Source organism: Callorhinus ursinus, unplaced genomic scaffold (assembly GCF_003265705.2).
Source record: "Callorhinus ursinus isolate GAN/ISIS: 27379988/994484 unplaced genomic scaffold, GSC_fseal_2.0 scaffold33, whole genome shotgun sequence".
NCBI classification, from domain to species: domain Eukaryota; kingdom Metazoa; phylum Chordata; class Mammalia; order Carnivora; family Otariidae; genus Callorhinus; species Callorhinus ursinus.
Window position 1 is genome coordinate 10,645,042 of NW_027397095.1, and position 13,389 is coordinate 10,658,430.

General features: G+C 39.7%; 1 protein-coding gene across 4 annotated transcripts in view; it reads right to left on the reverse strand.

Annotated features, from left to right (window-relative positions):
• Positions 1–309: 309 nt before the first annotated feature.
• XIAP (X-linked inhibitor of apoptosis) overlaps positions 310–13,389 on the reverse strand; it is a 55,735-nt gene continuing 42,655 nt past the window's right edge. For 3 of the 4 annotated variants that reach the window (XM_025852690.2, XM_025852613.2, XM_073879183.1), the window contains 2 exons: positions 12,815–13,015; positions 310–4,834 (listed from right to left, as the gene is read on the reverse strand). In XM_025852690.2, the coding sequence (XP_025708475.1) occupies positions 4,641–4,834; positions 12,815–13,015 (395 nt within the window). In that variant the 3' untranslated portion in view covers positions 310–4,640. Of the gene's footprint in view, positions 4,835–6,690; positions 6,857–12,814; positions 13,016–13,389 lie in introns of those variants that run through there. The other variant, XM_073879185.1, reaches the window with a different exon arrangement.

Sequence of the window (13,389 nt, forward strand, 5' to 3'; positions counted from 1 at the left end):
CCTTCGGCTCAGTCATGATCCTGGAGTCACGGGATCGAGTCCCGCATCAGGCTCCCTGCTCGGCGGGGAGTCTGCTTCTCCCTCTGACCCCCCCCTTCTCATGCTCTATCTCATTTTCTCTCTCAAATAAATAAAATCTTTAAAAAAAATGAAAACAGATGTCTTTTTTCTTTTAACAGGACATGACTTGATGTGTACCTTAATGCCTGGCCCAATGGCAGAAAATATATTTAGGTTTCATTTTAGTATTTTTACGAGGGCTATTTTATTTTTTCTGAGAAAGTAAAATAAATACAAAGTAGTAAGATATCATTTTAAAGAATAGTACTTTATTGAATAAGTTTTATTCACAGAAAAATAAGCTTTAATCTATGATGACTGCCAGATTGTACAGTGGAAAGCAATTTTCTTTGTTTTCCATAGTGATGGAAAGGTTTCTACTAAATGAAAAACGTCATAAAATTATATTCACAAATATAGCACTCTATCTGAAAACATTTCACGATTATTCACAACACTAATACAATGACATAAGAATCCGTCATTCTGTCAGATTAAATATAACAGTAATGAAAAAATGCAAAATCTTCTAACAAAAATTACATTAAAGCCTTTAGTACATCAAATCGAAAATGCAAATTTGTTACTAAGTATAGAGAAAATGACAAAATATACTTATATAGTAATTTTAAATGTTGTATTAATGATACACAATAAGAATGTAGGAAATGTCAAAAAAACCTCTGCATATTTGCAAACTTTAGTCTTCAAAATACAATCTTACCACCCAAAATATTAATGTAGTATTGTACAATTTGAAGATATATGTATTTAAGATTGTCCTATTGTATTAGTCATAAAGTGTCATTTAATATGTAGTGAAAGTTATGGTATAAAAGAAAGAATAGTTGAAAAAATAAACATTTGAGACCTCCCAGGAGAGGTAACTTGAAGTTTTTCACCTTCAAACTATGTCCCAGTCTGGGCCGCCACTAATTAGCTAGATAGCTTTGAATAAATCACTTCACCTTTGAGCCTCAGTTGTCTCACCTGTAAAATGAGGGGGAAGAATCAGATACTAAGGTCACTTCTAGCTCCGACACTCTAGGATTCTAGTATGCCGCTAGTGAAATTCACATTGTGCTAAGTGATTAAGAGTCAAATTGACACTGATAATGAAAGTGGGAATAAGCCAACTGTTCCTATTAGGAAAGCTCACCCGAATTCGATAAGAAGTTTTTTTTTTTCCAGATTTTTTAAAACAGAACTTAAATATTTTTAAGGACCTGACCTATTTATTATAATTTACATCTTAACTATGAGAAACTCCAAAAAAGATGAGTAAGAGTCACTGAAAGAGTTATCATCTAAGTTTTAGCCCAAATTTCCAGAGTCAAGGCAAACCCCTGGAGGGTGAGAGAGTGTGCTGGGAAGGGAATGAACATCTGTAGCAAGTATGTGACATCCAGGGTCTCCCTGAACTCTCCTGATGTTGTAAGATAGGTATTACTCTTATGTCAGAGATGAAGAAACAGCTCTCTTTTTTAAAACAGACTTGGCTAAAAATAACTACATCTGTCAACTATCCCCTCCTGTTTTCTTATTTCTCTAATGGAAATGAAAAACCTACCCCATTTCTCCCACTCCCCCACCCTTTCCCCTCATATTCATCCCCTGGGGAATCAGGAAATAAAACAATGATTTGGGCTTAAAGAGTACAATACACGCCCCTAATGCTGTGGTGGTAGTCTCCATTCAGAGAGTTCAAAACACCAGTTTTATCCACTCAAAACAGGAAAAAAAAAACCTACCAAAATTTAAATAATATAACCACAAAAACAAAAGATCATAGTTACGCAGGGCCAAATCACATTATATACACCCATCACACCCACGCTACCCCATCTTAGCCCTTAACCAAAGGGGAAAAAAAACAACTAAGAACGAACCTAGCAGGAAAGGCAATACAAAGCCGTTAATTAATATACTGGAGTTTACTTTATAAACATGAAACCCATTTTTCAAAAATTAAAACAAGGCTTTTGATCAGCACACCAAATTATTATGAATAAAGAGAACTACTTAGTACCAAACAACCTGACTCTTCGCATGAACTAAAATGTAGTAAAATAGGTGGTGACTTCAAAATCTTTAGAGTGAACTTTCTAACAGAAAAGGAATGTCTACATGTAGATACGGAGAACTATTCTGGGAAAGGGGGAGGCGCAGATTTGGATCTCGTTATATTTTTGACCTTGCAAGTAATCATTTTTTGCACAACTAGATGGAAGGGATCCAGTGCTTTTTATAGTGAGAACACAGACAAACATTGGTAAGTCTTAAAAAAAAATGTGATTAGAAGTTGGAGTGCTGAGTGATTTCAGAACCTGAAGCAACAGCATTTCTAAACAATTCTTAAAATAAACTTGTTAGCCACATCAGCTTCATGCATTACATTTCACAACTCATGGGGAGAGAAAAGGTCTTTCTTAACTCTAAACATACAAGTTTTAAAAGAGGAGTTTTAATGAACTGAGGCTCCCAGAACAGGAAAAGCCTTATGTTAAAACAATTCAGTCCTTGGCCAACAACTAGATTGAACTAACTACCTGACTTGGAGCTGATGTGTTCTGGAAAACACATTTAAGAATCTTTAACACTTTTCTCCCCTTTAAATTCAAAGCTTAGACTATATATGTAAAATTTAACTTAATGAACATTTAATTAAACCTAAGTGGAAGTGCAAAGGTAAAGAGCTGCGAGTTTACACGATAAAACAAAGACCCATGGGCAGTCATTATTTAATTTAAAAAGTTCTCATTTAAATTTGCAATGCTTTAAATGACTGTCACTTAAAATAGTCATCCACAGAGGTGATGAGAACTTGACAATACTTTCTCTTAGAAAATACGATGAAAATAGAATTTTTAAGTTTCACTCTCAAACGTTTCTCCGCAGTAAAATGCCTCATTCACCTCTACGACAGGTCAGTTTAAGAATCTTGTAAAGCAAACCCTGGGTGTTGTATGAAGCACTTCTAAACTTATTTTTTATCTCTATTGACTTTTATTCAAGTTTTATTTTCTTTTTAATATTTAAACAAGTATTCTCGTTTTCTTGTCAATATTTTGTAATTTCCAAGAGATTTTAAGGATCTTGAGAGAATATTTATTTCAGAAGCATCTACTACTATTACCAGTCAAGGAAACAAAACAATTTAGGTAAAGACTTGACATTTTGTCCTATATACATCTTAATTATCCTAACAGTAAAAACGCACACGAAACTTTAAAATACGAGATGATATGAGAAGCTCAACATGGAAAAGCTGTCCCTAAAACTACGAGCAGTGTACAAACATGCTTCTACTTTTTCCTACATAAGCTGACAGATGGTTAAAATACTGGGTTAACAAAGATCTTTTAGTAAAGTGACTTAGGCAGGCTTAAACTAGCAAGGATTAAAGATGAATCCTTACTAATTAATTGGAAGATCTGAGACATATTTTATATTTCATTTTACAAAATCAGGAATATTTATTTTGAAACAAGAGAAGACATGGTCTACCTGTCAGAAAACTACCACTCAGAAATATTTTTCATCCACAAAGCAGGAAAAACATAAAAACATTTAAATTTCACATTGGCACCAAAAAGGTTAACTGCTCTGCCTTCTTGGATTAGAAAAACTAAAGCTGAGCAATAAGTAGTTTTGCAGGCGTTTGAACATGCCTAAGCCTTTAAATCAGTAAAATACTTTCTAAAAATTCTGATTACAAAAGTAATACATACTTATAAAAAATCCAAACAGAACAAAATGAAAAAGTAGAAAGTGAAAGGCCCCTGCAACCCCCCTCTGGGCCCTACCGCCCCCACCCAAGAGAAACCACATTTAACAGTTTGGTGCTTTATCCGTCCAAATCTTTTGTTCTATACATATACAAAACACACACACCTTCATCTGACTCATTCTATACACAGTGTTTTGCCACTTCAGTTTACACTCAATATATCTTTGACATCTTTCCATGTCAGTACATGTTGGCTAGATGGTATTCTATCCTTAAATACCCTTTTAACAATGGCAAAATCATTTTTTACAATCACCCACCCAAGCACGTGTGTATAATTTTAAAAGAGAATGGACAAAATCCTAAAACACAAAGACAAACATCTAAAAATAATCTGTATCTTTCCACCAGTGTGGAACAGTTCATTCCTTTTCACACAAAACAAATTATGTGATTGGGGAGATTAACTAATCTCCACGTTTACACAGAATGCTCCATTTGTTAAGCCTATATGAAAAGAATGAAAAATTCAGTTGATTAATTCACTTACACTTAGAAACTAAGTTAGTGTACTACAAATACACATTGTGATCAGTTACAATATGCTTCTTAGTCTAGATTTCAATTAAATAACGGTAAAAAAAAAAAAGAAGATATACAACATAGCTAATATCCCCCAAAATCCTGAAATTCAAATTTTAGATTACGAACTAGAACACTGTAGTTTACATTTTGTCTACTTGGTAGCAAATGCTAATGGCATTCAATGCTGATTACTTAAAGTCAGTTCACATCACACACTCAATCAGGGTAATGAGAAGAACATAATGCGCCTAACTGTAGAGTTAGATTAAGACATAAAAATTTTTTGCTTGAAAGTAATGACTGTGTAGCACATGGGACATTTGTCAACTGCTTCAGCACATTGTTTACAAGTGACCAGATGTCCACAAGGAATGAAAACCACAGCAATATTTCTATCCATACAGATTTTGCAAAGCTTCTCCTCTTGCAGGAGCCTTAGCTGCTCTTCAGCACTAATCTCTGCACAAAAAGAAAAGAAATGTGTTAATTTTTGACTTTCTTAGTTGTTGAAATGTACTGAAACAACATGAACCCCTACTATGTGCCAGGCGCTAATCAAGGGCGCGGAGACAGGATGACTCACACATGACACCTGCTCTTAAGTGGCTCGCAGGCTAGAGGAGAGAAGGACATGAGCTGAGGCTATGGAGGGAAGCACAAAGTACAAAGTGGTAAGTGCTATAATAAAGTTATGTACAAAGTGCTCGGGGACGAGATGAAAGAACGAGTTCTTCTGCTCAGATGAGCTGGGAAAAGCTCAGGTTGGCAGCTGCAGGGTGGGGGGATGGGGGAAATGGAGGAGTGACATTTAAACATGGCTGGCAACTTGCCAGGCACAGAAGCCAGGGTTAGGTAAAAAGAAGTGACACATGGAAAGGGCGTGACTTACTCCAGAAATGGAGGGATGGATCTGAGGGACACTTCTGAAGTGGGACTACTAGAAGTTGGTGCCTGAGTACATGTGAGGGGTAGGGAAAAAAGAGGAAACAGAGTTGATTTTAAGATTTCTAGTGTGGCTGACAAGGGGATGGTGATGCCAAAAGGAAATATAGAAAGAGCTACTGGTTTGGCATTTTTCAAGTTGTTTTTGAGGTGTTTGCAGGGCATCTGTATACAAATGTCATTGGATAGTCACGTCTTGAGGTCAGGAGAAGTTAGGGCTAGAAACAGAGATTTGGGTGACGTCAGCATATAGGGAGCACTAAAGTGCTTGCTAAATTCAGCCTTTCCCAAACTAGGTTTTGTGAAGTGTTAACAAACATGTCACAAAAATGTGTTTCATGGTCAAACAGAACTATGACGACAGAGGTGCCTGGGTGGCTCAGTCGGTTAAGTGTCTGACTCTTGATCTCAGCTCAGGTCTCCATCTCACGGTTGTGAGTTTAAGCCCTGCGTTGGGCTCCACAAAAAAAGAACTATAATAACAACAACATCAACAATGGCAGCAGTTAACAGTAACACAGCACTTATTACTACGTGCCAGGCATTATTCTAAAGGCATTACATATCTATAATCTTTGTAGACCAGTGGTTTCCAAATGTGGCCTCACATTGGAATCAGTTGGGGCATTTTTTTTAAAAAGATTTATCTATCTTTTTCCGAGATGGGGGGAGGGGCAGCAGGAGAGAATCTTCAAGCAGACTCCCCAGTGAGTGGGGAGCCCCTCCCGGGGCGGGGGGCTTCATCACAGGACCCATGAGATCATGACCTGAGTCAAAATCAAGAGTTGGACGCTTAACTGAGCAACTCAGGCGCACTTGGGGCATTTTTTTTAACGATAGATTGCTAGGCCCCATTAACTAAATCTAAAATTTCCGGGGTTGGTTTTTTTTTTTAATTTTGTTCTGAAATTAAAGTATGCAAAATAAAGAAGATACGGTTTTACACAACAACAACAATTTTTGGGATTGCACACACAGGCTGGGGAACCAATGCTATGAAGTACAGGTCAGTACAGTACAATGTCCCCTCTTAGAAAGTCACAATGCATGGCCCTGTTTAACTACAGAGCTCCTCCCCCCCCCCTTTTTTTGTTCCCTCTTCACGGCATCCCTTTTAACATCTTGGGGAACACTGTTTTTTGTTGTTGTTGTTTTTTTAAAGGTTTTATTATTTGACAGAGAGAGGCACAGCGAGAGAGGGAACACAGGCAGGGGGCGTGGGAGAGGGAGAACAGGCTTCCCAAGGAGCAGGGAGCCCGATGTGGGGCTCGATCCCAGAACCCTGGGATCATGACCTGAGCCGAAGGCAGACGCTTAACGACTGAGCCATGCAGGCGCCACCTTTTTTTTTTTAAAGATTTTATTTATTCATTTGAGACAGAGCACAAGCAGGGGGAGAGGCAGAGGGAGAGGGAGAAGCAGGCTCCCAGCCGAGCAGGGAGCCCGATGCGGGGCTGGATCCCAGGATCCCAGGTTCATGACCTGAGCCGAAGGCAGACACTTAACCATCTGAGCCACCCAGGCGTCCCCTTGGGAACACTGTTTTGAAAACAAGTTTGGGAAACAGTTGTTGAGTTTTGTTCAACAAATATTTACTGAACACTTAACTAGATTCTAGGAACTAGAAATACAACAATTAACAAATACATAGGCCCCAGGCCCCTAACTGTTCATAAACAAGTAAGAAACACAAGTAGACAGGAAATTATAATAGAGTGTAATGATAAAGGTAATTACAATGTGTTATGAAGAACATAGGAAGCGTGTGAGTGTGCACACACACATAAACAGAAGGCCTCCTGGAAGAAATTATACTTAAACTGGGTCCTAAAGGATGAGGAGGAGTTAACTAGGAAAGATGGAGAGGGGACCCTGAGGGAACAGAGGCAGTGGGAGAAGAATGTTCCAGGCAGAGGAAATGGCATAGGCAGGCTCCAAGGGGAGAGAAAGAACAAGGCCTGTAATTGCACGGGTAAGGCCTGGGGAGGGACACAGCACGACATGAGGGTACAGAAGGTTACAGGGGCCCAGTCATGAAAGATTTGGCAACCCACATAAAGGAGTTTGGACTTGATCCTGAGGGCCCTGGGGGCCAGTAAAGGGTATTAACCTGGAGAGGGAGAGGGGGAGAGAGAGAGAGAGAGAGAGAGATGTGTGCTTTGGAGAAGTATGCCTGACCAGGGGTGGACAGTATTATTTAATCTCTTTCTTCTTAAAAAGCAACCTCATGGTTTAATAATCAAAACTATAAGCTCAAACATGGACTGAATCAGAGATAAGATAAAACACCTGTCCTCAAGAAGCTTGGTCTGATGTGCAGGACAGAAAACCATTCTAAAACAATGTTACAAATGCTCTCATAGCAGCACAAGTAGAGAACAGGGAGCTCCGGACTCTGCTGTGGGTCCTGGGGAAAGCTTCAAAGAATGACCTCTAAGTGGAGCCTTGAAGGATGAGTTTACAAGATGGATTTAGGGGACTGGGGGTGGAGTGGGGAATGAGACTAGGTACACAGACAGGGAAAAGGCAGCTGGGGCAGAGGGAACAACGGAAGTGAAGGGTTGGCAACTCTACACTGATTTGTATTATATGAAAGCATTTAACCAAAAAAGTCAGAATCAAGTACATGCTCATGCCCCGCAAAAAGGAGAAAAACAAGAAATTCACACATGACTTTTGGGTGTGACGCTCCAATGAGTAAAACGAACACTGGACCTAGAAGAGTCAAGTTTATAGAGACAGAAAGCAGAATGGTGATTGTCAGGGGCTGGGGGGGGGGGGAATGAGGAGGTGTTGTTTCATGGGGACAGAGTTTCAGTTCTGTAGATAAAAAGATCCGTGGAGACTGGTTGCACAACTGTGAATGTACTTAACACTACTGAACTGTACACTTAAAACATTTTATTAAGAGGAACACTGGACCACATGTCAGGAAACCTGATTTTTATTCCCAACTAGCTGAGTGATCTTTGTCAACAGCACATCTATACTTCAGTTTTCTTACTGAAGTAATGTAAGTTATTATATGATCTTTCAGGTTCACTTTGGTTCTGATGCTCTGATTCCATTTCACAGACCACAGTGGAATGAAACGTCTGGCCTACCAAACACTGTTATCAACTTTTTCTACCTTATTTCCACCTTATGTACAGCCTGGGCACAGGTGAGGTGAGGCTCTGGGCACAGATTTTACCTCCTGAGACCAATAGTTTACCTCCGACAATTTTATTTCACTCAAGCCTTAGGGTAACTATTGGATTCTATGTCCTTTACTATGGCACCTTTCCCCTTCTAATTTCTTTTTTTAAATAATTAATTTATTTGAGAAAGAGAGAGGGGGAGTATATAAGCAGGTGGAGGAACAGAGGGAGAGGGACAAGCAGACTCCACGCTGAGCAGAGCCTGACGCGGAGCTCAATCCCATGACCCTAAGATCATGACCTGAGCCGAAATCAAGAGTCAGACGCTTAACCACTGTGCCACCCAGGCGCCCCATCTTTTTTAAGATTTTATTTGTTCATTTGAGAGAGAGAGAGAGCACGAGTCGGGGGGAGAGGCAGACTCCCCTGCTGAGCTAGGAGCTCAATGTGGAACTAGATCCCAGGACCTGGAGATTATTACCTGAGCTGAAGGCAGACGCTTAACCATCTGAGCCACCCAGGCACCCCCAACTTTTTTTTTTAATTATTTACTTATTTGAGAGACAGAGAGTGTGTGAGCAGGGGGAGGGGCAAAGGGAGAGGGAGACAGAATCTCAAGCAGAGTCCCCACTGAGCATAGAGCCCGATGCAGGGCTTGATCCCACAACTCTGAGATCGACCCTGAGCTGAAATCAAGAGTTGGATGCTTAACTGACTGAGCCACCCAGGTGCCCCAGCACGCTATGTAATCTTTAAAAAGAAAGATACTATTTGGTACTATTTTTAGAAGACCATTTCCTGGGCTATTCTCTGTCAGACAGCCATTGGGATAAAGCTAGTACTGAATCTAGGATTTCTCAGTAAGCAACAATAACAGTGTAGTTTTTCTAAAAACTTCCACCTGCTTCACCCCAGTTAGGCCTGCCTTCTATTTTGTGTAGAATTAAAAGAGTCGTTGTGGGCGCCTGGGTGGCTCAGTTGGTTAAGCGACTGCCTTCGGCTCAGGTCATGATCCTGGAGTCCTGGGATCGAGTCCCGCATCGGGCTCCCTGCTCAGCAGGGAGTCTGCTTCTCCCTCTGACCCTCTTCCCTCCCGTGCTCTCTCTCTCTCTCAAATAAATAAAATCTTTAAAAAAAAATCACTGTTATACTGTTTTGTGACTGATGTATTATCTGAATGTTTCAGAAGCATTTGAAATAACTTAAAGATCAAAAGGGTCTATTCATTTTTTAATTTTTATTTTTTTTTAAGTAAGCTCTACATCAACGTTGAGCTTGAACTCAACCCCGAGATTAAGAGTCACATACTCTTCTAACTGAGCCATCCAGGTGCCCCAAAACGGTCTTTAATGTAAAAAAAAAAAAAAAAAAAAGTACACTTTTAGATTTATTAGCACAGGGAGAATTTTCAAACTTTGGGAGAGGTGGTCAAGAGCTCAGAGAACAATGACTATAACAGTGTACCTCAGTACCCAAAATGTAGTCACAGTTTGAAATCTTTTTTTTTTTTTTTAAAGATTTTATTTATTTGACACAGAGAGACATAGCAAGAGAGGGAACACAAGCAAGGGGAGTGGGAGAGGGAGAAGCAGGCTTCCCGCTGAGCAGGGAGCCTGATGCGGAGCTCGATCCCAGGACCCCGGGATCATGACCCGGGCCGAAGGCAGAAGCTTAAGGACTGAGCCACCCAGGTGCCCCTGAAACCTTTTCTTTAACCTTCGACGTTGCCATCAAACACTAGAGTTGCTTTCATTCTGAAAGAAGGAACTTATATTTTTTATCTTTTTTTCCTAAAAGGAGTTTATATGCTTCTCTTGCACATTATTTAATATACTTTTTAGGGGTGCCTGGCTGGCTCAATCAACAGACCATGAGACTCTTGATCTCAGGGTTGTGAGTCCAAGCCTTGACTTGGGCGTGGAGTCTACTTAAAAAAAAAGTTTAATATCGGGCGCCTGGGTGGCTCAGTTGGTTAAGCGACTGCCTTCGGCTCAGGTCATGATCCTGGAGTCCCGGGATTGAGTCCCGTGCATCAGGCTCCCTGCTCGGCGGGGAGTCTGCTTCTCCCTCTGACCCTCCCCCATCTCGTGCTCTCTATCTCATTCTCTCTCTCAAATAAATAAATAAAATCTTTAAAAAAAAGTTTAATACACTTTCTCTGTATGATTTACAGTACCAGGGGGCCACTCATTCAAGCTGTATTTAGTAATATGGTGCTTTTATAGGTTTATATCACATGAAAAGTTGCAGAACACTCTAAATCCATTTTAACTACAAAACTTACAGATTTCACACACAATCATAAAAGCTTTCATTGTTCTTTATCTAAACTAAAACACAAACCCACACTTAAAATAAATAAATCAGGGGTGCCTGGGTGGCCCAGTCAGTTAAGTGGCCGACTCTTTTCTCCTTTTTTAAAAAAGACTTATTTGTTCTAGAGAGAGACAGAAGGTGGGGGGCAGAGGGAGAAAATCCTCAAGCAGACTCCCCACCGAGTGTGGAGCCCGATCCCACAACCCATGAGATCATGACCTGAGCTGAAACCAAGAGTTGGATGCTTAACCAACTGAGCTACCAGGAACCCCAGCATCCGACCCCTGATTTCAGCTCAGGTCATGAGGATCAAGGGATCAAGCCCTGCAAAGGGCTTCACGCTCAGGGGGAGTCTGCTTGAGATTCTCTCTTTCCCTCTCCCTCTGTCCCTTCCCCCCTGCACTCTCTCTAAAATAAATAAATAAATCATTACAAAAATAAAATTAAATTACTAAATCAGTGGGTCTTACTTGGATACCAATTAGGACAAATCAACTGTTAAGAATGTTTTAAGACAATGGGGAAAATTAAAACCAACTGATTTTCAAATGATATTATGGAATTATTGGTAATTCTGTTAAGTGTGGTAACAGTATATTATGGAATAAATGTATCCCCCCCAAAATTCTTATGTTGAAGCCCTAAACTACCAATGTGATGGGACTCACAGATGGGCCCTTTGGGAGGTAATTAAATTTATATGAGGTCATAAGGGTGGGATGTGCTCATTATGGAATCAGTATCTCTTTTATTTCTTTTTTTCTTTCTCTTTATGTATTTTTATTTTTATTTATTTTAAAAATTTTATTTTTACATAATCTCTACACCTAATGTGGGGCTCAAACTCACAACCCCAAGATCAAGAGTCGCATGCTCTACCGACTGAGCCAGGTGCCCCTGTATTTATTTTTAAAGTAAACTCTAGGGGCGCCTGGGTGGCTCAGTCACTGAGTGTCTGCCTTCGGCTCAGGTCATGGTCTCAGGGTCCTGGGATTGAGCCCTGCATCGGGCTCCCTGCTCAGCGGGAAGCCTACTTCTCCCTCTCCCACTCCCTCTGCTTGTGTTCCCTTTTTCGCTGTGTCTCTGTCAAATAAATAAATAAAATCTTAAAAAAAATAAACTCTATGCCCAACGTGAGGCTCAAACTCACGACCCCGAGATCAAGAGTCACATACTCTACTGACTGAGCCAGCCAGATGTCCCATGGAATCAGTGTATTTATATGAAGAGGAAGAGACACCAGAGTGCTCTCTCTTGGCCACGTGAAGACACAGAGAGAAGGCAGCCATGTGCAAGCCTGGAAGAGAGTCCTCATCAGGAACCACATCTGCCAGCACCTTGATCCTGGACTTCCCAGCCCCCAGAAATGTGAGAAATAAATGTCTGTTGTTTAAGTCTATGGTATTCTGTTAGAGCAATCTGAGCACAGTTTAAGTTACTGCTTAACACAACAGTATTAAGATTATGTTAAAAAAAATCCTTATCTGTTAGGTATATTTAAAGTATTTATAGGTAGGGTGCCTGGGTGGCTCAGTTGGTTAAGCAACTGCCTTCGGCTCAGTTCATGATCCTGGAGTCCTGGGATCGAGTCCCGCATCGGGCTCCCTGCTCAGCAGGGAGTCTGCTTTTCCCTCTGACCCTCTTCCCTCTCGTGCTCTCTCTCTCTCATTCTCTCTCTCTCAAATAAATAAATAAAATCTTTAAAAAAAAATAAAGTATTTATAGGTAAATGATATATGGGATGCCTGGAATTTTCTTTGAAATACCATAGCAAAAAAAGTTGGGGGAAGAAATGAAACAAGACTGAAAAATTGTTGATAATTATTGAATCTGGTTTATGGGTACGTGAGGGTTCACTGTACTGTTTTCTCCACTTTTGAGTATTTGTGAATTTTTTATTAACAGAAAGTTTAAAAAAAATGTTTATCCTAAGGGGAATATGAGAAGGAAAAAAATGAATGGGTCACAAAGTCATATAAGAAACTAACCATAATGAAGTACTGTTAGGTGTTTCTTGCTTTTTAAAAACAGCCATGCATACCTTTTTGCAATGAAGTCTGGCTTGATTCATCTTGTGTATTGTCTTTCTGAGCACTCACTAGATCTGAAACCAGAATCTCAAGTGATTTATAGTTGCTCCCAGATGTCTGAATTTTCTCCTCCATTATTTTCTTAATGTCCTTGAAACTAAATCCCATTCGTATAGCTTCTTGTAACATAGGATTTTGGAAGATGGCATCATCTGAAATAAAAATTGGTGAGGAAAAAGAACACAAGAGTTTAAACAATTATTTTCATTAATACAACTCAACAGCAAAGTACAGTTAAAAAGAAAAAGGTAAGCAGCAAGAAAAAAACAAAAAACAAACCAGCAATCAAAGCTACTTTGGGAAGAAGATTTTGAAATATTTAAGCACTGAAGAATCTTTCAGAATCTTACAATCATTGAAAATACAGTATTATTTTGTGGCACTATGAACTGAGATTAGGTGCTTTAACGACCGAAGAAATAGTAAAAGACTAAGTAAAGAAATAGTAAAAAATTAGGTAAAGCTGATTCGAAGAAAAAGTTAAGTGCTTCAAAAATCTGACCTGTTTTCAAATCAGCTGTACTCA